A 23,563-nucleotide genomic window follows, 5' to 3' on the forward strand; every position below is an offset into this window, starting at 1 on the left:
TGCTCGCAACCAAGGTACATGCCCTTGACCGGAATCGAACCTGGGACCCTTCAGTCCGCAGGCCAATGCCCTATCCACTGAGACAAACCAGCCAGGGCTACCCCATATATTTCTAAGAGCATATCTGAATGTCAGAGCTTTCAAGGAGCAAGGGATGATCTTAAAACCAACTGGGCCATTTACACATAGCACTGGCTATGCATTAAAGGAAGGACCCATAATAAATGAGGGAAGGCTCTTTGCCAAACTGAACCTTCTACACCAAGTAATTAAGAATGAGCTCCTTGTTAGCTTAAATGACATGGAATCATAACATTTTAATGTCATTGCCTGAAGAATGGGTAATGAGAGAAAATTGCACTGCAGATTTTTGTAGAGTGGTGTTTTTAGAATATTTCTGTGTAAATACTACAGAGCATCCATAATTTATTAACATATCACCCTTTTCACTCTAGTCAGAATTTTTATGAGCTCTTCTTTAATGCTGAGCTACAAATTAATTTTCTTACCCAGGCCCACCACAGAGGTAGCCTGTATACCCTGCTAAACATTCAGAGCAATGCCTTGTAACCTCTAGAACATTCATGACAATTTAAAATAAACCCCAATGTGAGACCACAGCTCTCTCATTTCCCAATGGACCATTCATTACTTCCCCCCTACATTGCAGCAGATGTAGTTAGCACCCCACCCAAATCCCATTGGCATTTACTTCCACAATTAGAAAGCTTACTGGGAACCCCTATAACACTATATAGAGGGTTGGCGTTTTTTTTTCAAATATAGGAATAAAGAAGCAAGAAGTACTGTACAGACAATGCCACACAAAGTCCTCTTTAACCAATGATAGAGAAAAAGTATGTGAATAAATACCCAGTTTCCACACCTCTAAGTTGGGATAACTTGGAAGCGTGTTGCATACAGTAGCAGTTGGCTTGATAATAAATTTATTGTCTTCCTCCTATTTTCTGTCTTATCTCCCCAAGCCTCTGCCAGTATTTCCTGAGTGCACCTCCCAAATAAACTCTTGTACTCAAAACCTTATCTCTGGGTCAACTTCTTGGAAACCCAAACCAAGATCCAACACATAGTTCCCATAAGCACTAAATGTTCTGGGCCTATAAGATATTAGAACTAAAAGGAACCTCACAGTCATATCAAAAAACCCTGATCAGTTTGATTTTCATACGGAAAAATTCAGATCCAGACAGACTGATTCCAAGGTCACATAAGCAGTTAATGGCCATCAACAGTTTAACTAAACTACAGAACAACCATCATTCAGAACCACCTGAAATCTAGCTGAACTGAATTCTTACAACTAAGGATATGAAGAAAAAGCCACATCCAGACTGGTAAGAGGGTCAGAGACACGGAATGAACTGATATCACAACCACTTGTGGCAAATAAAAACTGGTGTATCTCAGCCCAGGAGGTCCCCACCTGCGGAGCAGTTAATGACAAAGAGCAAATACCCAAGTCCCTCATGATTCTACTCTGAGAGTGAAACTTAAACCTTGTTAACCATCCAGGGCATGTTTAAACTAAAATACTGCTTTTAGCAGTAGTCTGTCATAGGATTTGAGTTGAAGAATAGAAAAGTCTATGGTGATATGCTGAGTATAAGAGAACAAAACATTAAGGGGATGATATATTCTACAAAGGTGACAGGAGTTATGGAGAAAGGTATTATTATCATTAGTCAGGGAGAGACAAGAATATATAGAAAAATTCTGCATGAGAACTAAAGGAGATCCCATTATCTTCAACTTACCAACTCTCGCTATTCAATGTTTTGAATGTACATACTTTAAAAAAATGTGGTAAGGTCTCCTACCTTTGGAACAATGATGACCCCTCAGAGCCCCAAACTCTTGAATAACAATAGATAAGTCCTTGCTCTATATTGTGCTTGCTCTATATTAAGAGGATTCAAGGCTGTTGCATGGTCTCTGATTTTGTTCTTCATCTTCTGTTAATTTGATACCTTGACTTTAGCAATTTACAGCTATTGCCATAGAGGGTAAACTTAGAGCAAAATAGACACCATTGAACCTTAAAAAAAATAAGACACTAGCCCATTTAAAAGCAACTAAGAGCCCTGGCAGGGTAGCTCAGTTGGTCACAGCATCCTCCCAATAAGCCAAGGTTGGGGGTTCGATCTCTGGTCAGGGCACATAGAAGAAGCAACCAATGAATGCATAAATAAGTGGAACAACAAATCTCTCTCTCTCTCTCTCTCTCTCTCTCTCTCTCTTCAATCAATAAAAAAGTTAAAAACAACTGTGAGCTTTAAATGACATTGTAGAAAAAAAGTATGCCTCAAAAACAGTTTATGAGCAATATAAATATTACTCTATGTGTGTGTTTGTTCTCATTTGTCCAAATTTCCACATTCCTTTGGCATGGGAACTCTCTGAGGGTTTGATATATTAAAGTAATCCTACAACTAATAATAATACCTCCAAAGGAAAATAATATTCTTTATGACACATCAATTTTTTAAATTTTATTCCTCAAAAGTTTCAAGAGGAGGACATTTAAAATTGAAAACAAATAAATAATAGCACTATTTGATTCTAGTTTTGATTTTGGTTGTCAAAAATAAAGAGAAGCTTTTGAGTTTGTGTGCAAGGTCAAAATATGAAAGACTATGTTTATTCCTAGACTCCTTTCACACACAGGTCTCTAGAGCAGGGGTTTTAGTAGGCAGAATAATGCCCCTCCCCCAAAGATGTCCACATTCTAATCCTCAAACCTATGGATAGGTTGTTAACTTCCACAGCAGAAGGGAGTTTGCAGATGTGATTTGAATTCAGGTTCATGAGGTAAAGAGATTATCCTGGAATGTCCCTCCCAATGGTCCCAATATAATCGATCCTAAGGCTCCTTATAACAGGGTCAAGTGAGAGAAGAAGGAGCTGTGATGACAGCGGAAGTTGGAATGATATCATTGCAAAGAAGGAACCACAAGCCAAGGGATGCAGGTAGCCTTTCAAAGCCGGAAGAGGCAGGGAAACAAATTCTCCACTAGAACCCCTAGTAGGAGCCAATTTTGGCCTCATCCCAGGGAGACTGATTTTGGTCTTCTGACCTCTAGAACTGTTACTTTAAGCCAATAAATGTGTGGCAAATTATTACAGCAGCAACAGGAAACTACTACAAGGGGTATGTGTAAGTATTATTGCTGGGTAATCTACCAAAGAGTTCAACCTCATGCTGTGCGTGCTCATTCACCCAGTCTCTGAGCAGCAGGGTGGAGTAGAAAGGGCAAAGCCTTAGATCCTACATCCCTCAGTTCCAATCCTGGCTCAGCTACTTACTGTCTGTGCTTTTGGGCAAGTCACTTCACCTCTCTGAGCTTGAATTGCCTCTAGATAAAGCAGTGCTAGTCTACATTTCAGATCCAATAGAATTACATCTCTATTGCGACAATATTAAACCGCCCAAACAGAGTCAAGGCACCAGTACGTTGTTGTGGATAAGGTGTCTACACAGTATTTATTACACAGCAGATGCTCCATGGGGTCATCAATATTCACCTCACGTCACCCTCACACATCAGGGATCTGGTGCATGAATGTGCATCATCATTATCTTCCTGCCTCAACTGGAAAAGCATCAAAATTCAGCAGAACTTGTAAGATTCCCTTTTATTTTAACAGCTTTATTAAGACATAATTGATATAGCATAACATTTACCTGTTTTAAGTGTACAATTCAATGAATTTTAGAATATTTAAAAAAATGTGCAATCATCACCACAATCTAATCTTTGAACATTCAAAACATCCTAAAAAAAAACAAACAGGTGTCCATTTACCATCACTCCTTACTCTCACTCTAGCCCTATGCAACTATTAACCTAAAAATTTGCCTTTTCTGGCCATTTCACAAAACCATACAACATATGGACTATTTTCCTGGTCCATATCTACCTCTCCAGGTTCACACCTCACCAATTTCCCATCCCCTCACCTGATGGACAGCAAAACAGAATTCCTTTTAATTCTCTGAGTTTGCACAATTTACAGTCTTCTGCCTCCAGCCTTATCTATGCGCATGCCCCTCCACCTAGAACAACCTCTACATCCTTCAGGTCTCAACTGAGACTCTGCTCTTTCCAGGAAGTCCTTGTTAGGCGCCTTTGCAACGTGCTCCTTATTTCATAACTCATCATGGTACATTGTCATGGCCTGTCTGCATTCCCTGTAAGCCTTGAGAAAGTAGGACCTGTATCTATCTTATTCATCATTGTATCCTTAGTATCTTACAGGGTACTTGGTACTCTAGAAATTTATCAATGCCATAGATTTAAAAAGTCTCCAGTTTGACCAAGGTCAGAATTCTCTGTGAAATCAATTTTTAAAATATATTTTCTTTAATGAAATATAATTTCTTTGGCCATTTCACAAAACCATATAATGTATGGGCTATTTTCCTGGCCCATAGCTACCTCTCCAGGTTCACACCTCACCAATTTCCCATCAATTCAATTTCTTGAAAAATCGTGACTTTAAAGTGTACCCTTTAAATTTCCCAATTTATCCAAGGTATCATTCAACATGTAATCACAATATAAAAATTGTGAGATGTTTTGCATCCTTTTAATGCTAAATATTTGAAATCCAATGTTATTTAACACTTAGCACATTACAGTGTGGACTAGGTACATTTCAAGTGCTCATGGCCACATGCGGCTGCTGGGTGCCACATTGGACAGTGCCGCTTTAGAATGTCCATTCACAGAACTAACTCTTATCCTAACAGAATGTGCAAGGGAAGGTTCCTGATTGGGTTAATTCAGTGATTCTTGGTATTGTTTCTGCCTGGTACTGTGTACCCATCTCTTGTTATTATTTGGTTGGTTGGTTGGTTGGTTGGTTTTTGTTTTCTTTTTTATTTTTAAAGATATATATATATATACTTGTTATTTATGCATTCGTTGGTTGATTCTTGTATGTACCTTGACCACGGATCAAACCCGAAACCTTGGCATTTCAGGGCTACCTGACCAGTGCCTTATTTTTCTGTTTTTAATGTTTCCTTTCCCTTGTTTCGGCTTATTTTCATATTGAAAGACCAAATACCCTAAAATATCTGATCAATCATCAAAAGCTGAAAACAATCTTTATTAGAATTATAAAGCCCAACCCAATGATTGCCATTGATGGGAATTTAGGCATTGTTCCCTCAGATGAATTCCCATGTGGTTTACCCTTGCTTCATGAAGAAAATATCATTATTTAAACAAACAGACATCCATGAGCTTATTTGCCATTCAAAATTTTACACTAGCTTTTCTTTTCTCAAAAATAAAAAATTATCTACCTAAAAATACCCCTGAGGGGAACTGGGTTTTATTAGTCAGAACTTCAAGTATTATAGTGAACTGAAATTTAAAGGGTACATTTTAAAGTCATGATTTTTTAGGAATATACAAATTTAAAAGTTCCCCGTCTTTCTCCTCCTCCCCAAGCCTCAACTCTAAAACTCATCTCAGCGATGAGAGAGCTTGGTATCTGGAGATGAATATAGATGGACCCAAAGTTCAAGGGCTTCCATCAGCTCCCTAGTGCATGGAGGGTCATCCTACCCCGCTTCACATAGCTGTGTTCAGTAATCTAAGGGCCAGATCCATTTAATTTTGTTTGCCCCAGGCTTCTCAGAGGTCTGTTGTAATCACAGCTAGATGGGCCTGGCTAAAGTTGTCCCAGTGGGAATGGGTTCCTTAGAGGTGAGGTTGAGCAGAGAGTTCCTAAGTGGGGAGGTACAGGATATTGTAAGCCACGAGGTAGCCAAGGCTAAATCTGTGAGAACATCTGAAGTCCAACACTGAAGAGAACACCAATGAAAGTATGATGTACAAAGAGGTCAAGAGAGGAGTTTCAGACTAGTGTGGGGTGAAGATTAAATCAGAGCAGAAACTAGCAAAAGGAATCCTAAACCTCTAGTTGTTTGTGCTGCTCACCCTGGTACATGAGTGGGTGAAGTTCAATCTAAGGGACCAGGCAGAGCACAAAGGGCTCAAATAGTGGACTGAACAGGAGAATAAGAACCATCCCTTTGTGGCTGTCCTGGCCATGTCTGTTCCATTACTGATTTTTTCTACTGACCATTAACTACACAGATTCAACTCATGGAGATATGGTTAAGAAGGCAACTTTTACAATGATGTTTTGGTCAGTCTCAGACTCATGGCCATGAATGACCCATAGTTTAACATGGGAAACAATTACATGGCATCAGAGTTTTTAATTCTTCAAGCCTGCCATAATACTTCTGCAAAAAAATAAAAATAAAAAGAGGGGTGGGTGGGTAAGAACGGTTCGTTAGTGGATTAAATTTTACTTTTAAAATAGTGCTATGCATGTAAATTCCCTTCTTTTGGATTTGATATTAAAATAACTTGATATAGTTATTAGATAAATTGAGTCTGCAGCCATCTGCCACAATAAACAAGGAAACAACGTTTTCTGTGTTGTCATAGTTTTATTATTAGACATTAAGAATGATCTTAAGAAGTAACTACAATTGTTGGCTAATTATTGTGAAAAGGAGAAGTTTGGATTCAAGTAGGCTAAAACTGAAATAACTGTGTTTGGCAGGCATTCTCTAATGTTTAGTGCACAATATTTAATTACCCCAACCACAGATAGCACATTCAGCTACTCAGGGGTGAACTTTGCAGGTGACTCATCTAAGAAGGTCCATCGGGATGCAATTGTACGTAGAATCAGATGTTCCACTGAAATAGTAACACATTTATTTATGTTGGAGAGAAGTAGATTGTAACATCTGCTCTTAACATTTTTTAAGACAAATTTTTCTCTTGATGTTTATTTTGTGCAAGGTTCTGAGTTCTCAAATATTTGTCTCAGTACTTGAGCATATTAAAAAATTTTTAATATGACTATCAATGTTGGTTGTACCCATACTTATATCTGCATACTACTAACCTATCTGAGTAAATAGGGAGACCCTCTGTACAGGTGAGACTACAAAACAGGTTGCTGAATTGTCATAGCTGATTGTCAACTCTACAGCACATCTGGAATCTAAAGCATCGGCTCTTTCTTTTATCAGCAACATAGAAAAAGGCACTTAAGGCTCTTACTAGAGAAGTCAAGTATCAGTTCACTGCAATTTCACCAATGACTCAGGTGAGATATGGTTTTGAGAGAGGCAGCCTAGAAATATTAACTACTTTTCCAGGTCAGAGGCCCTCCATGCTGGCTGTACAATGTGCATCTGTGGTTCTTTAAAAATATCTATGGCCTAGTCCCACCCAGACCCAGAAATTTTTTAAAGGTTTTCCCGGGTCCTGAACCTCTGATCCGGAACCTCGCTTCTTCAAGTGTGGTTCAGGACCAGCAGCTTTAGTACCCCTTGGAGATTGTCAGAAATGACCTTGAGCCTCACTGTGGACCTGCTGAATGACAACTGGCATATAAACAAGATTCTCGGGTGATTCTAATGCATTTGAAGGTTTGCAAACCACTGTGTTTTAGAAGGTTCTATAAGCTCTTTGTTTGTATGGTCAGATTATCAAAAAGCAGCACTCCAGGAGAACTCCCTGCTGAAATGCCTTCCCTGAGCTCCCGCTTTAGGATGGACCTGGAATCAGGACAGTCCACTTGTGTCAGTTACACAATTCTCATCAAAGACATTTTCCCATTGTACACCCAATATTCATTATGCAAGAACCCATGCAATAAACATTCTTTTACATTTTAATAACAGAAAAAGCTCATGTCACCAGATGAGTTTAGTTACTCCTTTTATGCAAGTTTAAAGTTTACAGATAGTCTTATTCATTAAAGTCTCTAAACACTATAGGTTCTATATACACTGGCCTGATGGTACTGCCACTTAATAAACTGAATCTTTGTGATGGCCTCAGATTTACACAATCATTCCAATAATTATGTAAACTACTTCATTTCTTTGGCTACAAGTAATGGTCCACAGGAATTTTGAGAGATGGCATCCTTGTTCAATCATTGAAACACATCCCAAGTAGTCATTAGTGGATGCGTCTGGAATGGTCTCAACTTACACCTGTGCTTTAGCACCCATCTTCTGTCGCTCAACTTCAAACCAGTAGTGAGGGTGTAGGTAGTCCTTCTCCAAGTGGATCCCCAGACCAGTAGCATCAGCTGGGAACTTGTTAGAAATACAAGTTCTCGGGTCACGTCCAGACCTATCTAATCATAAATACTGGGTGGGGTCTAGCAGTTTTGTTTTAACGAGCACTCAATGATTCTGAGTCAACTGGAATATGAGAACCCCTGAGAGCAGCAGGTGTCAGGGGGGCTCGGAGAATTTTCACTAACCAGGGAACTTTGAAAACTGCTGACGAAGGACAATGAGAGAGAAAGCAGCATAAACGTTATTTTATTTAAAGCCATTTTAGAAGTATTCAGTTCTGAGGATCTTAGTCATTAAAAACAACTCAAAAACTCAAAAATAAAGAGAAATGTGTTTTTTTTTTCTATTGGTAGGTCAATAGCTAGTCTGAAGCTGCTGTTTTCGAATCTCATTAATGAAATTCTACCTTAGGTTTCTGAGGACTAAGATACTAACAATATAATATCAGTAGAGACATTATCACCTATATTATCATTTAGCAAATGGAATGTGGTGAATGGGGCATGAGATTCCATGAATGGGAATGAATTTGAGTGGAAATCACAGTAGCCAATGGTTGCCTTCCCCTGGGTTATTTCTCCTGAAGGGTTTTTCTTATCTCTTGAGTGGAGACAGATTCCCCACAGAGACTATACAGTCAGCTCTGTCTGATCTGCACATCTCAGTATCCGGGGCTCTGCCCCCAGGACCAAGTCCAGAGCCTCTGCTCAGGCATCTGTTAGCTCTTGGCAAAACAGGGCTTCCTGTGTTCAAGACAGTGTTTTAAAATGGCTCATAAAAGGTTTCTTGGATATAACTAGTCCTTGCAAAGCAATATTTTGATGATTAAACTATAACTGAATCAGAAACATATGGAGTGAATTTCCCTTGGGTTTTTCAAAACATACTTTGGACTTTCTTTTGTCCAGAATATTTGAAAGATCGTTTCGAGTGTTTGTTGAATTGAACATGCTTCATTTTTCCCAGTTCCATTTTTATGCTCTGGCAATTTAGGAAGAGGACAAAGATTTCTTAGTCTTTTTTTTTTTTTTGGTCTTAGCCTTTGTTCTTGAGTTACCAGATCTCTATACAAATGCAGAGTTTCTTCATCTAAGAGTTTCAGTTGACTGAGTAGGGAGTAGTTTCCAGCTGCATTGCAATTCTCTTTCTCTCTTTTGGTTTTAGAACAGTGCAAGAGGTTTCCTTTTGATTCATAAAGGAAGGGTTTCACACTTGGGTTATTTCAAAGAATAGAAGCTCTCTTGTAGGTGAACCCTTTCCCACTTACCTACAGGGATTAAGCTAACTGTTCTTGCTGTTTCTAGCATTTGAACTCTGTGGGCAGAGGTGTTTGGATGGAGTATCGCAGCTCTGGAGAGTATCTTCCATGTGGTCAGAAAGGATGCTCACCTTCTGGACATCTGGGGGGGCATTTTTGAAAGAAATAAGGGGCCCAAGATGCTGATATAGGAGTATTTTCCTATTATACATTGTTAACATATTTTTTAATATAATAAGTAGACAAAACACCCTTAGTCCCCAGGCATAGTGGAAATAGCCCTTATACCTAAGTGTTGGGGGGAATATTTAATTTCTTTATCTGTCAAGGAAATAGCTAAATAATTCTCAGCAATACAGATTTGAGGAATTAAAAAAGAAATTTCATGTCTTTAAAAGAAGTTCAAAGATAATTGATATCTGAGATGAAAAGCAAAATGAAGACCATGTATTTTTATGTCAGGTGATCCAAATTGAGCAAACAAATAGCATGAGCATGCTTTCCTCTATGAATGAGTGCATGTGTAAATAAACCATAGCTATATTCATGTGAAATGCAAGGGTGATTAGGAGGATAATTCTTTTAAGTAACATGCAATGCATTCTAGGAAACTTTGAAATGTTTAACCTTTGTTATTAACCAGCACACCATAAAAGAACATATGCTAATTTCTGCAACTACCAAATAATTTGAACCACCCCTTTGCCACATCAAAAACAAAACAGAACAAAACAAACACCTCTAAAGCTTAGGAGAGAAGAGCAACATTCCTGTGGGAGAGAAGAATTTAAACAAAAACATGAAGGTAAGAAAATATGTGGTGTAAGGAGAGAGCAAGATAGGATATCACTACCATAATTCTTCGTTCCCTTCAAGATCTCAAACTCCAAAACTTCTCACTTTTATTATAACTTCCAGGGTCCCTCTGCCTGAGTTTGAATTCCTTTTCTGTTGTTTATAAGTAGGGTGTCCATGAGCAACTTTCTTTACTTCTTTGAGCCTCAGTGTCCTCATCTATAAAATGGGCATCATAGTCCCTACCTCAAAGGGTTGTTGTGAGGATTACATGAGATTATTTAGCAAGAGACTCTCATCAGCACCTGGAATAGAGTGAGTGCTCAAAATAATGCTGGCATTTGTGTTCCGCAGCCCCAGTCCTTATCCCTGCTGGACTTGTGACTTACCCTCCCTGAAAACTTGGCACTCTAGCATTCCTGGTTCCAACAGTTTATCATCTGTCTCTGAGGGATGTCAGAGTCCTCTTGGACCTCTTCCTCCTCTTTGCTCTCGGTGGCCAAGTCCTGTTGATTCAACTTCCTAAGCCCTTTGTAATTGACCACCTCCCCTCCAGTCTTCATTGCTATCACCTGGTGCAGGCCTTGTTCTGTTGTGACAAATGCATGTCATTGCTCTGTAACACTCCAGGCTGGCAGACTGGATTCACGCCTGCTGTGTAGTTCATGCCTCCTTATCTCTCCCAGCCTTAGCTTACCTCCCTGTGGGAGGAGATGACTAGGTATTCTCCATCTTTACAGCCGCACTGTCCTGTAACATTGGTGTGAACTGGATTAGTGAACACTGGCCCACTGCTCCTAAGGAAATACAGGTTAGGTTCCTGCAAATCTCCACTCACAATGTGCTCATCAACTGATCATTTATACTTTGTGTGTTTCTGCTTCAAGACACCTTATTTAGTGTTTGCTGTTGATTCATTAACCTTGAACTCACAGCCAACAGCACCATAACTCATATCTGAACAAAGCTTATCTAACACATATTTTCTCCATAAAGCACATCACAGCCTTCCTGTGCTTGGGAACAGTAGATAGTAATTCAGCACTACACTGGGAAGGATTTTAAACAACAAAATCACTAACAAAAAGCAAAATAAATAAATAAATAAATAAATAAATAAATAAATAAATAAAGTGAGAAACATGATACTAAATACTAGTAGAGTGCAAAAAATGTTTGTTTACAGTATGAGAGCTGAAACAAGAGGCAGGTCTTTTTTGGGCAAGCCCTGCACCTTAAAATCAGGGCTAAATAATACAGTTTCTAACACATTCCAAATTACATCCCATTTCTTTCCAAAGCCTCTCTCTAACATCCCAAACAAGCGCATTTGACACTGGGAGAGAAGATTGTATCCAAATGGCTAGAAGGTTGGGCAAACTGATTGAGATCAATAAGGCATGACACCCCCTGCCTCTGAAATGGGTCCTGGTCTAAGGGGAAAACTGCCTGCTAATATGGAGTGTGTTCTTGTTATGATGAAGCCGCACCAGAAGGATCATGCTGGTGAGGCCTGGGGAGCTGATTCTTTCCACTTGTTCATTGAAAGCATACCTTATACATCTTTTAATCTTTATTGTTGAAAGTATTACATATGCATATAGGCATACCTTATTTTTAATGAAAAAGGACACGGCAGGGTGTTTTAAAGTTAGTAAATGTGTGCTTCTTTGTTCCTCCCAATATAATTTTTTACCACCATCAGTTGTTTTAAAAAAGAAAACCAAGGTACATATCTTTGCTTGTGTGATATCCCGTGTTTCCTGTTTGGACCTAGCATCCAGACTGCTAAGAGGGAGCTGGGATGTCCCCTACCAGAGGGTGCAAAAGGTCCACCTGCAGGTGCAGCTGCAAGCGAAGAGGGGACGAGGAAGGCAGTGAGCACGGTCCCCCTTATCAGTGTGCACCTGCAAATCACTGCTCCTCCTTGTCACCACTTTCTCCTTCGTGCCTCTTCATGGCTGTGAATTGAGAATAGGTGTCAGTTTCCCTCTGCTTCCCATATTTGTGGGGACATCTCAGCCATGAGCTGGGCCTCATACCTTTCTCTGAATCAAAGATCTGAAATTTAGAAAGTGATATGTAAATATCACTTACAAATCATCTTCTCTTCTCACAAATTTCATTTCAGGAATAAATAAATGCGTATGTGTTTCAGGTAACCATGTCACTGAATGAGAATAGAAACAGTTGGGGACAGTCTGAAGAAGTGGTGAAAAGGATGCAAGATCACACCACACATGGCATGAACTCAGAAGATAGGATCAATTCTCCACTTCCTTTATGAGACAGAATATTCAAAGTAAGTGAGAAATTAGCCAATGAAATTCCATAATCCTTTTGACCCCAAAGGAGCATCTAGTTACAAACAAGAATAGCTGTCACCAAGAACAGCTGTCACCAGAGAGATGCCACCTTGCTAGGGTCAACCTGCTAGTTCTTTAACAGAACACCTCGGTGAAAGTAAAACAACAACAAGGTCCTCACTATCTCTGTTAGTTGAAATATGCCAGGGAGTCAAGCTTCTCTTGAATCTTGGACCAGGTCTACCAGGCTACGTTTAATGGTGTCTCCCCATACCAGTCTGGCAATATCATTTTCCATTCCAGACCTGATAAATTCCTAAAGCAAGAATATACCTTTTAATGAGTTTTCCTTTTTTAAAAAAAAAATCTTTTTATTGATTTCAGAGAGAAAGGGACAGAGGGAGAGAGATAGAAACATCAATAATGAGAGGCAATCATTGACCAACTGCCTCCTGCATGCCCCACACTGAGGATCAAGCCAGTAACCTGGGCATGTTCCCTGACTGGGAATGGAACTGGGACCTTCTGGTTCACATAGGTCAGCTCTCAACCACTGGGCCACACTGGCCGGGCTTAATGAGAGGTTATGGGCTGAATTGTGTGTTCTCCAAATTCTTATGCTGAAGCCCTAACCCCCAGTATCTTAAAATATGACTGTATTTAGAGATAGAGCCTAGAAGGAGGTTATCAAAGTTAAATGAAGTCATATGGGTGGGGTCCTAACCCGATAGGACTGGAAGAGACACCAAGGATGTGCACATAGAGAGAAAAGACCATGTGAGAAGATGGCCACCTATAAGCCACTGGAAGGGACCACAGGAGAAACCAACTCTGCAGACATCGTGATCTTAGACTTATGGCCTCCAGAGCTGTGAGAAAATAAATTTCTGTTGTTTAAGCCACCCAACTCATGATGTTTTGTTATGGAAGCCTCAGCAAACTAATACAATAGATATTGGTTATTCATTATGGATTATCCAAAGTGATTTTCTTCCCTATTATTAAGAAGAAAATCCCATTTCTTAGTTACACACAGACTGTATCTTGTGTTTTTTTTGGGGGGGGGCAATTTCCTTTAATCCTATAGAGTTATTAATACCTGTGTGATAGTTCCAGGTGGAGATTGAGTTGTTGAGGGGAATACTCTAAGGTTCTAGTCATCTTTTCAGTTTTGACACGTCATCGCATTTGTTCCTATCAGCAACCTTGGGAGTAGGGCAATAATTATTTTTTATCATTTTATCCTAAGGTTCTAGTCATCTTTTCAGTTTTGACACGTTTTTGTTCCTATCAGCAAACTTGGGAGTAGGGCAATAATTATTTTTTATCATTTTATAAATGAGAAAACAGATTCAACTGATGATTCACTCAGAGAATAGGACTGCATTTGTAACCAAGACTTTCAATCCCACTGTCTCTGTTGTTTCTCCCTTTCACTCCTTTTCTTTCTCCTTAGCATCACAATACATATTTCCAAGTTTAGGGTGTTTTTACATTTAAAAATTTGTTTCTTTATTTTTGAACCATGTATCTTTTCCCCCTCTATAATTCTAAGGGCTTTTTCCCCCCTGTTTCTCTTAATTTTAGAGTTTGGTGTTGTCATTGTGGTGGATTACTTAGTAGATATACTGCACTATTCATCACTTTGCCATTTGATGACCAATCCCAGGGGGGACTCTTGATTCAGGTAATTTCCTTGAGAAGCCCAGGCTCTACCTGGAAGACCTTCCATGAAACCCCTTCTCTTAACCCCTCCCCTATAACTGTGGATTCTGCATTTTACAGGTGGCTGAATACCCATGGAATGTAAAAGTAAAGGCCTGTTGACATTTTATCCCTTTAGGCTCATTATATGACTGTCTTCAACTTTATAATACAGCAGGTCCTCAAATTTGTCATTTAGAATAACATTGTTTCATTATAACTTTGATGGTAGGAACTTAACTCTTATTTATACCAACTAGCCTATCTTAAAATTGGCTTTGTTATACGTTGTTTTGCTTACAGTCACAGAATCTATGAATAATGTCAAGTGAGGACTTACTGTCTATGGTTGGCAGTTTGCTCTATGGGAGGCGTGACATCCCCATGTTAGGAGACTACAAGGAGAAAACAAGAACTCAGTCCTCAGGGGGCTAGACAAGGGTAGCAGGTTCTGTGCTGTCCTAGCGGAAGCTTATAACTGGGTAGCCATGATCACGCTCGCACATCCGCTTGAGCTGGCAGATGCACATCTGTAGCCTGAGTCCAGCAGATTCAGAGCCACAACGCATAGCAGGGCTGAAGTAGGACAAACCAAGCCTGCCAAACCAGAACTACTTCCATGGGAAAGTGTTTGAGGCTCTTCGGAGACAAGGGCTACTCTGCCTCTGCTGGGCCAACCTTGGTGTGTCCCCCAGCGGGTCATCAGGAGCAGCATGACCAAGGCATTAGGGGCAGAGAGTCTGCAGACACATATTGCCCACCTGCTGCCGCCACTGATGTCTGTGTGGCTTAAACCAGTTCAATGAATGCTTCTGTCCAAAACCTAGGGACAATGATGCCTCCTCATAAAGCAGAATAGACATGCTCATGACTTAATTTCTGAACATTCTGAAGATCAGGAATGTTGATCTGAATTTGCACAACCTATTCTTCACCTTCTGGTTTTTCAAGTATTTTGTGGTAACTAGGTCCCATAAATAATACTAATAATAGCAGGTACGTTTACTAGGTGCCGATTATGGTAGACACTGTACTATGTGCTGTTCTATTAATGAATTGTTTCATTTATTTCCCATACAATGTATGAGGTTTGTACTGTTACTATCCAATTCTATAGATAAAGAAATGGAGCCTTAGAAAGGTCAGGAAACTTGCCCCCAGTGTCACTCACTGAATAGGTGGCAGAATAGAAATGCAAACTCAAGTCGGTCTGAACACAAAAAGTGTATGCTTTTCACCAAAGTATTTATATTACTCTGAGGACTGGATTTTCAAAAGTTGTCCTATTTCACATCTTCTGACCAGTTGTCCCATAAACCATTGAACTGTCCCAGAAATGGACAGTTCTGTGTTTCTGACTGTCCCTCAGACTGAAAAGTAACACAAACATCCTTTGTAAGACCCAAGTCCCAGTTCTTGGGGAGGATGATGTAGGCACCATGACTTAGGCAGATTACAAATTTCAGAGAATGAGAGTGCAAAGCAATGCACTCCAAGCGATGTAGAGCATCTGTTATCCTCTGTGACTTAGGAGGCACTGACGGGTTGTGGAGTGTATGCTGGTCATTCTTATGAAGCCCAGACCTCATTACATTACTCGAGTGCAAAAATGCAGGTTTCCAGCAATTTTCAACTGATGGAAATCTGGAGAAAAGGAACTCACTGTGCTGATATGAACTACTGAAGCAGTGCTTTCTTAAGGGGCTGCCATTGCAAAAGGGGCTTTAATTAGAAAGCTCATGCTATGCCTTTTGGCTTTGTGGTTATTTTTTAGTTTTGTTTTTCGAGCATCAGAAGAGATGGAGGTGATGAGGCTGCAGTGGAGACACTTTTCAATTCCCAAATGTGGTCCATAATCTCAAAGATTTAAGAACCTCTGATTCAAGTTCAATTTTATTCTAATTTCCAAATATTCTCTTGCAGCGATAATTGTACCATTCTACAGAGTTGTTTATATTAGATGCACTGAACTCATATAATTTGCTCCAGTCTGGGAGGTAGGTGAGGAAGGAGTGAGGGCAGCAAACACTTGAGTCTCTTTCTAGGCCTGTTTCTAACACCACCATAGTATTTTGTTTAGAGCACCTCATGTGGCCAAAAAAGAACAACAACTAGAAATAAACTCCTGCGAAGGAAAGCCTTGCCTATTTCTCAGGTTGTCTAGGAGTCCGTGGAAAAAAGATCCATTGTAGCATTGCTTCTTCACGCCCAGTGAGCTGTTATCAGCCCCCATGTGGATTTTATTTCCATGCCAAATTTTGTTTCAAAATGCCACAGCCCCAGATGGGGGTCCCACCAAACCCATTCCTTTATCTAATCCTTTTATTTTCCCAGTTATCTTATTTATTTAATCCTCAACAACTTCTCCCCAGACCCACTTCCCCCAAAATATCAATTGCTGATTCCATTTTCCCTTTGCTGTCTCTTTAAGTCAGAAACTCCCCCAAGGTTCCTAAGCTGCCTGCCTCAGCAGGCGTCCAGGGCTCCCAGCAAGACTCCATCACGGTGAGATTTGCAAGTGAATCTCCTAGGTCTGAAAAACATCGCCAGTTCCTCATCCAGCTCCTCTGACTTCCAGGCATCTGCACAGCCCCTGAGCTCCAGCACAGCCCAGGAGCCTATCCGAGGACTGCAAAAACAAATCAACTAATACTGGCAACTCCAAAAAGGAAAAATTCCCTAAAACGAACAAAACCAATACAAAATCCAACCAACAAACACACAAAAGGCAATCAATTATTTAAAACTCAAATGCCTACCTGACAGATTTCCCAACGCTCTTTGCTCTCACACGGAGCCTCCTCCTGGCTGTTTCCCGGCTCTCTGATAACTGTGCTTTCTTAGGCTGAGCAACAGTCTCCTCAAGTGTGGGCTCTGAATACACATGCTACACACGCCCATCCAGCCTTTCGGTGCCAGGCAGCCCTTTCGCCTCCCTTCAGGGCCCCCGGGCCGACCTTACCAATTCCCTGACTGCTGCCAGCTCCTACCTGGGATGAAATGGGGCCGGGGAGGGGGTCAACACTCACCATGGATGACTGGGTGGCCACCCATGTAGGCAGGAAGGGTCCATCTGATCCCTTTCCTAACCTGAAACCCCCACCACAGATGGTTTCTCCAGGCTCATTCAGATCCCAGAACAAGTTGGCAGACGCTCGCTGGCGCTCCCTGCACCCAGCCTGTGGAACAGGGATCGCTGTTTGCCTTCACAAAACCTCGGTTCTTAAAAACCTGGTTGGAGTCTCCAAGGAGTCATACGTTTTATTTGACATTGGCGGCAACCAGTGTCAGAAGCAGGGAACATTTTCGAAATGAAAGAGAAAGTAAGTCTATGATCCAAACCAGACCCCCGACCTGCACTTGGCCCTCTGCAGCCTCTGCAAGTCTCAGACTCAGCCCACCCGCCCAGCTGTTTCTGCCTGGAGAGAATTCACAGGAAACGGCAGCTTGGAAGTCCCTAACTCAAGGCCTGGGCTGCCCTTTCTTCCTTCCTTCTTTCCTTCCTTCATTGTTTCCTTCCTTCCTTTCTTTCTTCTTCCCTTTTTTTTTTTGAGTATTTGTTGAGCTTTTTAACATGCAGTTTGTCTCCTTCTGCAGGGAATTACTCAGTGAGCCTGTCACCTGACTCTCAGCAGCTCCATTATATAATTCAAACTGTGCTATTTGAGTTCTGATCAGAAAGCCACACTCCCTTTCTCTCTTCCCCACCAAGCTCCCCCTCCCCACGGAGTGGAGGGAGACACTAAAAAACAAACCATGACCATTAACCTTTCTTGAAACTAGACAGGAAGTGCTATATTTTTGCCTCATATTTTTATTTCCCTTTGGTTTGATTCCTTTTGGGTCAAGGACCTCCTAAATGCCACTGCTGAGTTAGGGATTTCTCAAGATGTAACATCTCAAGGTGTAACTAGCAGTTTCTTGATTTTCTTTTAGGGCGGCTGCCCATAGGTTAGATAAACCACTGAATGAATTTTCAGATGCTAGGGTGCAGCATCAGTGGGAAAGCCTCACATAGATTTATGACACATGCATAACAAAATCTAACACACAGACGGTTTATTACTTTTGCCACACATCCATGTTCCATGAAATACCAAAGGGGTAGCTTGGGTGGAGGGGTCTTTAGCTCTGACCTTGGTCCTCATAAACCCTCTCCAACTACTTCAAACAAGCATAATGTCCAACTGAAAACTGCATACCTGCTATGCAAACACCTGCAGTGGTTCTCAACCTTCTGGCCCATTAAATACAGTTCCTCATGTTGTGAGCCAACCATAAAATTATTTTTGTTGCTACTTTATAACTGTAATGTTGCTACTGTTATGAATCATAATGTAAATATCTGATATGCAGGATGGTCTTAGGCGACCCCTGTGAAAGGGTCGTTTGACCGCCAAAGGGGTCGCGACCCACAGGTTGAGAACCGCTGTCTTAGAGGCTGAGCCCCCAGCCTCTGCTTTCAACCACATTGAAATCCCTAAGGCCAATCCATGTGAGTAGTTTAAAGCCACCTTCACGGTAATAAGAATCATTTCACTCTGTCCCAATTTCCCTTTCAGTCATCTCTGTCCAAATGATGCATATTGAAGGGCAAGCATGTTAAAACAGAATTGACCCATGGGTGACAGGCTCATGCAGAAACTTAAATGGTGTAAATAAGCATAACATTTAAAGCATCATGAAACAGGATGACCAACATAAAAAAAACTCCAACCTGTTCACTTTTCCCATGTCAGAGCTGGGATGAACTATATGTAGAGGGGCTCTGGGCTCTCAATCTCCCAGCCAGTGGAGCCCTGTGGCTGAATATGGGAAGCACTGTATTTTTCTGTGTATAAGACACTATTTTTTCTAAAATCATTAGACTGAAAATCGAGGGGTGTCTTCTACAGGGAAGTTAGACGAGGAGGGAGCTGCTGGGGTGCGTAGCTGCCCATACCTTGTCAAACAGGCTTCCTACAATTACAGTCCTTATTGTTACTGACCTCAGCTACTGTTGATATTGGAGGTGGAGGTGGAGGGTGCGCAGATGCAACTGGGACCTGAATATTCTGAGCCCATAAAGATGTCAAAAGATAAAAAGATAAATACTGGTAATTGATTGTCTTACTCTGCAAAATTCAAACTGAATGTAATCAGTTATGCAAAAGAGCATGGAAATAGAGCTGCAGAGAGACAATTTGGACCTCCTCCCACTGAGTGTATGATCAGACAGTGGAGAAAACAGGAAGAACAACTCCTTAAGATGCCAGAAAAGAAGAAGGCCTAATGAGGAAAACCAGCAAAATGTTTAAAACATTGATTTCTTAATTTGGGTTTGGAAAAATAGGGGGAGTCTTATACATGGGGGAGTCTTATACATGGAAAAACATGGTACTTGAAAGGACTGTTAAAGTTTGTGGGAACAAATGCTAATACTCATCAAACTTCTTTGCTTTATCCCAGTCTGGCCTCTTTTCTCTCTTTTGCATCCACCCAATCTCCTCCCCACCCGCACCCCTGGCCCATGCCCATATCAATCAAAGGAAACCTCCTGGTCCTTCCTGCCTGTCTCCAGCATTGTAAGGAATATTAGATGCCATTACTACATTAACTGTGTGACATTAGACTGATAAGGTGCCCTAAGAATACCTTTCAAAATACTTTTAATGTTTGGAATATCCAAATATTCCCCTGAAGGGATATGAGATGGTTTCTGTTCTCTTTATACAGAACCAAGGAAGCCAGTGACACAGGCAGAAATTAGAAGTCAGGTCTCCTGTGCTCAGTGCTCTGCTTTCCAAAGGAAGACCCAGATACACATGAAAAAATTATAAATGTGTACACTTAAATGACAGATTGATGACTGTTTCTATCTCTCCCTCCAGGTGTAGTAAATACAATGTGTTGTGGCAGTTGCTATGGCAACTAGTTTTTTATGAGATAAAAATACATAGGAAGATATTCAAAAACATCAGGTGCTGAGACCTTCCCCAGTAATAGAAAGATAAGCAATAATATAAAATATAACCTTGGCCTATATAAAGTCATCAAATATTGACATTGCAAAGCTTGAATTTCCTAGATCAGCACTGTCCAATAGAATATAATGTGAGCCATACATATAATTTTACATTTCCTAATAACTGCATTAAATAAAAGACTGGTGAAATTAATTTTGGTAGTATATTTTACTTATTGAAATCTATCCAAAATATTTTAATATATAATCAATACAAAAAATTTTAACAAAGTACGTTGTATTATTTTCTTTATTCTACATCTCTAAAGCCTAAACCTTCATCACATCTCAATTAGGAGTAGCTACATTTCATGTGCTCAATAGCCATATGTGGCTAGTAACCACCACAGTAGATGGCCCTGCCCCTCACTATATTTGATCATTTTTGGTTTGGAAATTATTCTTTGAGTATATTTGACTGTCTACTTGGAAATTTTAGAACAATAAGTTGCATTCATTTGATTCTAGCCTTGAACACAATTCAAGCAGTGTTTTATTGAATGGAGCAAGAAAATACATTTAGAATTTAAATGGTATTAAGGATGCAGCTCCTTTCATGCCACCAGAGAATCCGTGAAGATTAAAAATAAATCTCTGGTTTATAGCAAGTTCCTTCCTTGGGTTGCCCCAATTGCCCAAGTTGGGGACCTCAGAGTCATGCTTGATTATAATTTCCACACACTCTCTGCACTCTCCTTGCATCCCACTGAGTAGACCACTAAGTCTTATCAAGACTACCTGCCACCTTTTCTCAAGTCCCAGGGCCTCTGCTACAACCCAGATGGTCCCAAGAACCCCTGCCAGATCTCTCTGTCTCCACTGTCTACCCATTCAAGTTCATTCTCTATCCTGCCTTCATTGGGAGCATGCCCTAAAAGTAGACATTCAATCATGTAGCTCCTCAGCTTAAAGCTTTTAATAGCAATGTACTGCCTTTCAAATAAAACTCTTTGCTGTGATCCACAGGCATATTCTGATGTGATTCACAGGCAACCTTCAGCTGGCCTCTGGGAAACTTTCTGCCCATCACCTGGCTGTTCATTTTTTATTTTACCTTGGTCTTCATACTTGACTGTGCCATGATTTCCATGATTTCATACCTTTGTTTAAAGTCTTCTTCCTTTGCCTGGAATGTTCTCTCTTAAAATGCCTACCCCTCACCAAACAGAAAAATCCTTCCAGCCTAGCCCAAACATTTACTGTAACTTTTCCTGGTCTTGCTGTCAAAATGAATAGTCTTCTCATCTATGTTTTCACACAACTTTTGTAAATTTGTTATAAAATGTGTTATAATATATATCACTTTCTATTATAATTATATGATACTAGAGGCCTGGTGCACGGATTCATGCACTGGTGGGGTCCCTTGGTCTGGCCTGCACCATCTCATAATCCGGGACCCCTCAGGGGATGTCAGACTGCTGGTTTTGGCCTGACCCCCGCAGGCCAGGCCAAGGGACCCCACCAGTGCATGAATCCGTGCACTGGGCCTCTAGTATGCATATAAGATCTTGGTTAATCTCTTCCCGCCCTCCCCCCTTCCCTCTGAGATTCATCAGTCTGTTCTATCTTTCCATGCCTGTGTATTGAACGTCTGCTGGTGGTCAGTGCAAGTCATAGCTACCAGTCAAACGGTCGAATAGTCGCTTAGGCTTTTATATATATAGATGTGAGACAAGAACTTCCTTAAAAACAGGAACCTCATACCCTTTTCCTTGAATTTGAGTAGGATCTTAATAAATGCTTGAGGAATTCCAATACCTTTCCCTTTCCATTTCTCCTTCTTCCAATTGTTTAACCACTTGGAACATCATTACCATCATCCCCATCCCCATCATTGCATAGCAACCAATAGTTATTAGCACTACTATGTACCAGATACTGTGCTAAACATTTTACATACATTTCACAGAATTCCAACAACAAATCTGCAAGTTAGGGACTTAATTTTCTTAGTTTTTAATAGCTGTGGCATCTTTAATACCATTTCTTTCTTTCTTTTTTTAATTTAAATTTTATTTTTCAATTACAGTTTACATTCAATATTATTTTGTACTATTTTCAGGAATACAGCATAGTGGTTAGATAATCATATACTTGACAAAATATCCCCCTAGTTATTTCCAGTACCATTTCCTTCTTGCAACAAGTGTTCTAAAGTGATTCTTTTTTAAAAAAAAATATTTTTATTGATTTCAGAGAGGAGGGGAGAAAGAGATAGAAACATCAATGATGAGAGAGAATCATTAATTAGTTGCCTCCAGCATGCCCCTCAATGGGGATCGAGCCCACAATCTGAGCATGGAGCATGTGCCTGACCGGGAATTGAACTGTGACCTCCTGGTTCATAGGTCTTAAAGTGATTCTTTTTTTAAAAAAAATATTTTTATTGATATCAGAGAGGAGGGGAGAAAGAGATAGAAACATCAATGATGAGAGAGAATCATTAATTAGTTGCCTCCAGCATGCCCCTCAATGGGGATCGAGCCCACAATCTGAGCATGGAGCATGTGCCTGACCGGGAATTGAACTGTGACCTCCTGGTTCATAGGTCGTTGTTCATCCACTGAGCCCTGTCAGTCAGGCTGAAGTCATTCTTATAATGCCTATTATGACAAGCTGATGTGCAGTTATGCCTCCGAAGAGTGCAGGATGTCATACTTGTTTGTTGATTTATTTGTTGATGGACTAATGCATGTGTCTTTTGTTTTATATTTTTAGTGACTTTATCTCTTTAACACATTTAATTCTTAGTGGCCTGAGAAAACAGAAAATGTAATAGTATTTTGTACAGAGTAAGAGTATAATGACTTTGAGTAAGGGGGAGAAACCCTGCCACATGAACATCGCAGGATGTGACACTGAGTTTTGCTGCTCAGTCATTTTTGGCTCTCTAGTCATTTCCACATAATTCAGTTTAGCAGTGCATTAAAAAGTAGAGTGATTAACACCAAATGATGGCGAGGAGGTGGAGCCATAGGAACTCTCATTCATTGCTGGTGGGACTGCGAAGTGGTACAGCCACTTTAGGAGCAGCTTGGTGATTTCTTACAAAACTGAAATTACTTTTGCCATAGGAGCCTGCAGTTACACTCCTTGGTATTTACCCAAAATAACTGAAAACTTAATGTCTGCATGGAAATCTGCACATGGATAAATAAACTGTGGTACATCCATACAATGGGCTATTGTTCAGTGCCAGAAGAAATGAAGTCATGAAAAGATGTAGAGGAGCCTTAAATGTCTATTGCTAAGTGAAAGAAGCTGATCTGAAAATGTTCCATACTGTACAATTCCAACTAAAAGACAAAATTATGGTGACAGTAAAACACACACACACACAC

General features: G+C 40.3%; 1 protein-coding gene across 5 annotated transcripts in view; it reads right to left on the reverse strand.

Moving 5' to 3' along the window:
* PHACTR1 (phosphatase and actin regulator 1) overlaps positions 1-23,563 on the reverse strand; it is a 545,765-nt gene that overhangs the window by 270,141 nt on the left and 252,061 nt on the right. Inside the window, exon 1 of one of the 5 annotated variants that reach the window (XM_014549555.1) lies at positions 17,245-17,393. The exons of 3 other annotated variants lie outside the window; for them this stretch is intronic. In XM_014549555.1, the coding sequence (XP_014405041.1) occupies positions 17,245-17,269 (25 nt within the window). In that variant the 5' untranslated portion in view covers positions 17,270-17,393. Of the gene's footprint in view, positions 1-16,974; positions 17,085-17,244; positions 17,394-23,563 lie in introns of those variants that run through there. One more of the 5 variants, XM_014549557.1, reaches the window with a different exon arrangement.

This window comes from Myotis brandtii, unplaced genomic scaffold (genome assembly GCF_000412655.1).
Source record: "Myotis brandtii unplaced genomic scaffold, ASM41265v1 scaffold56, whole genome shotgun sequence".
In the NCBI taxonomy this organism is placed as follows: Eukaryota; Metazoa; Chordata; class Mammalia; order Chiroptera; family Vespertilionidae; genus Myotis; species Myotis brandtii.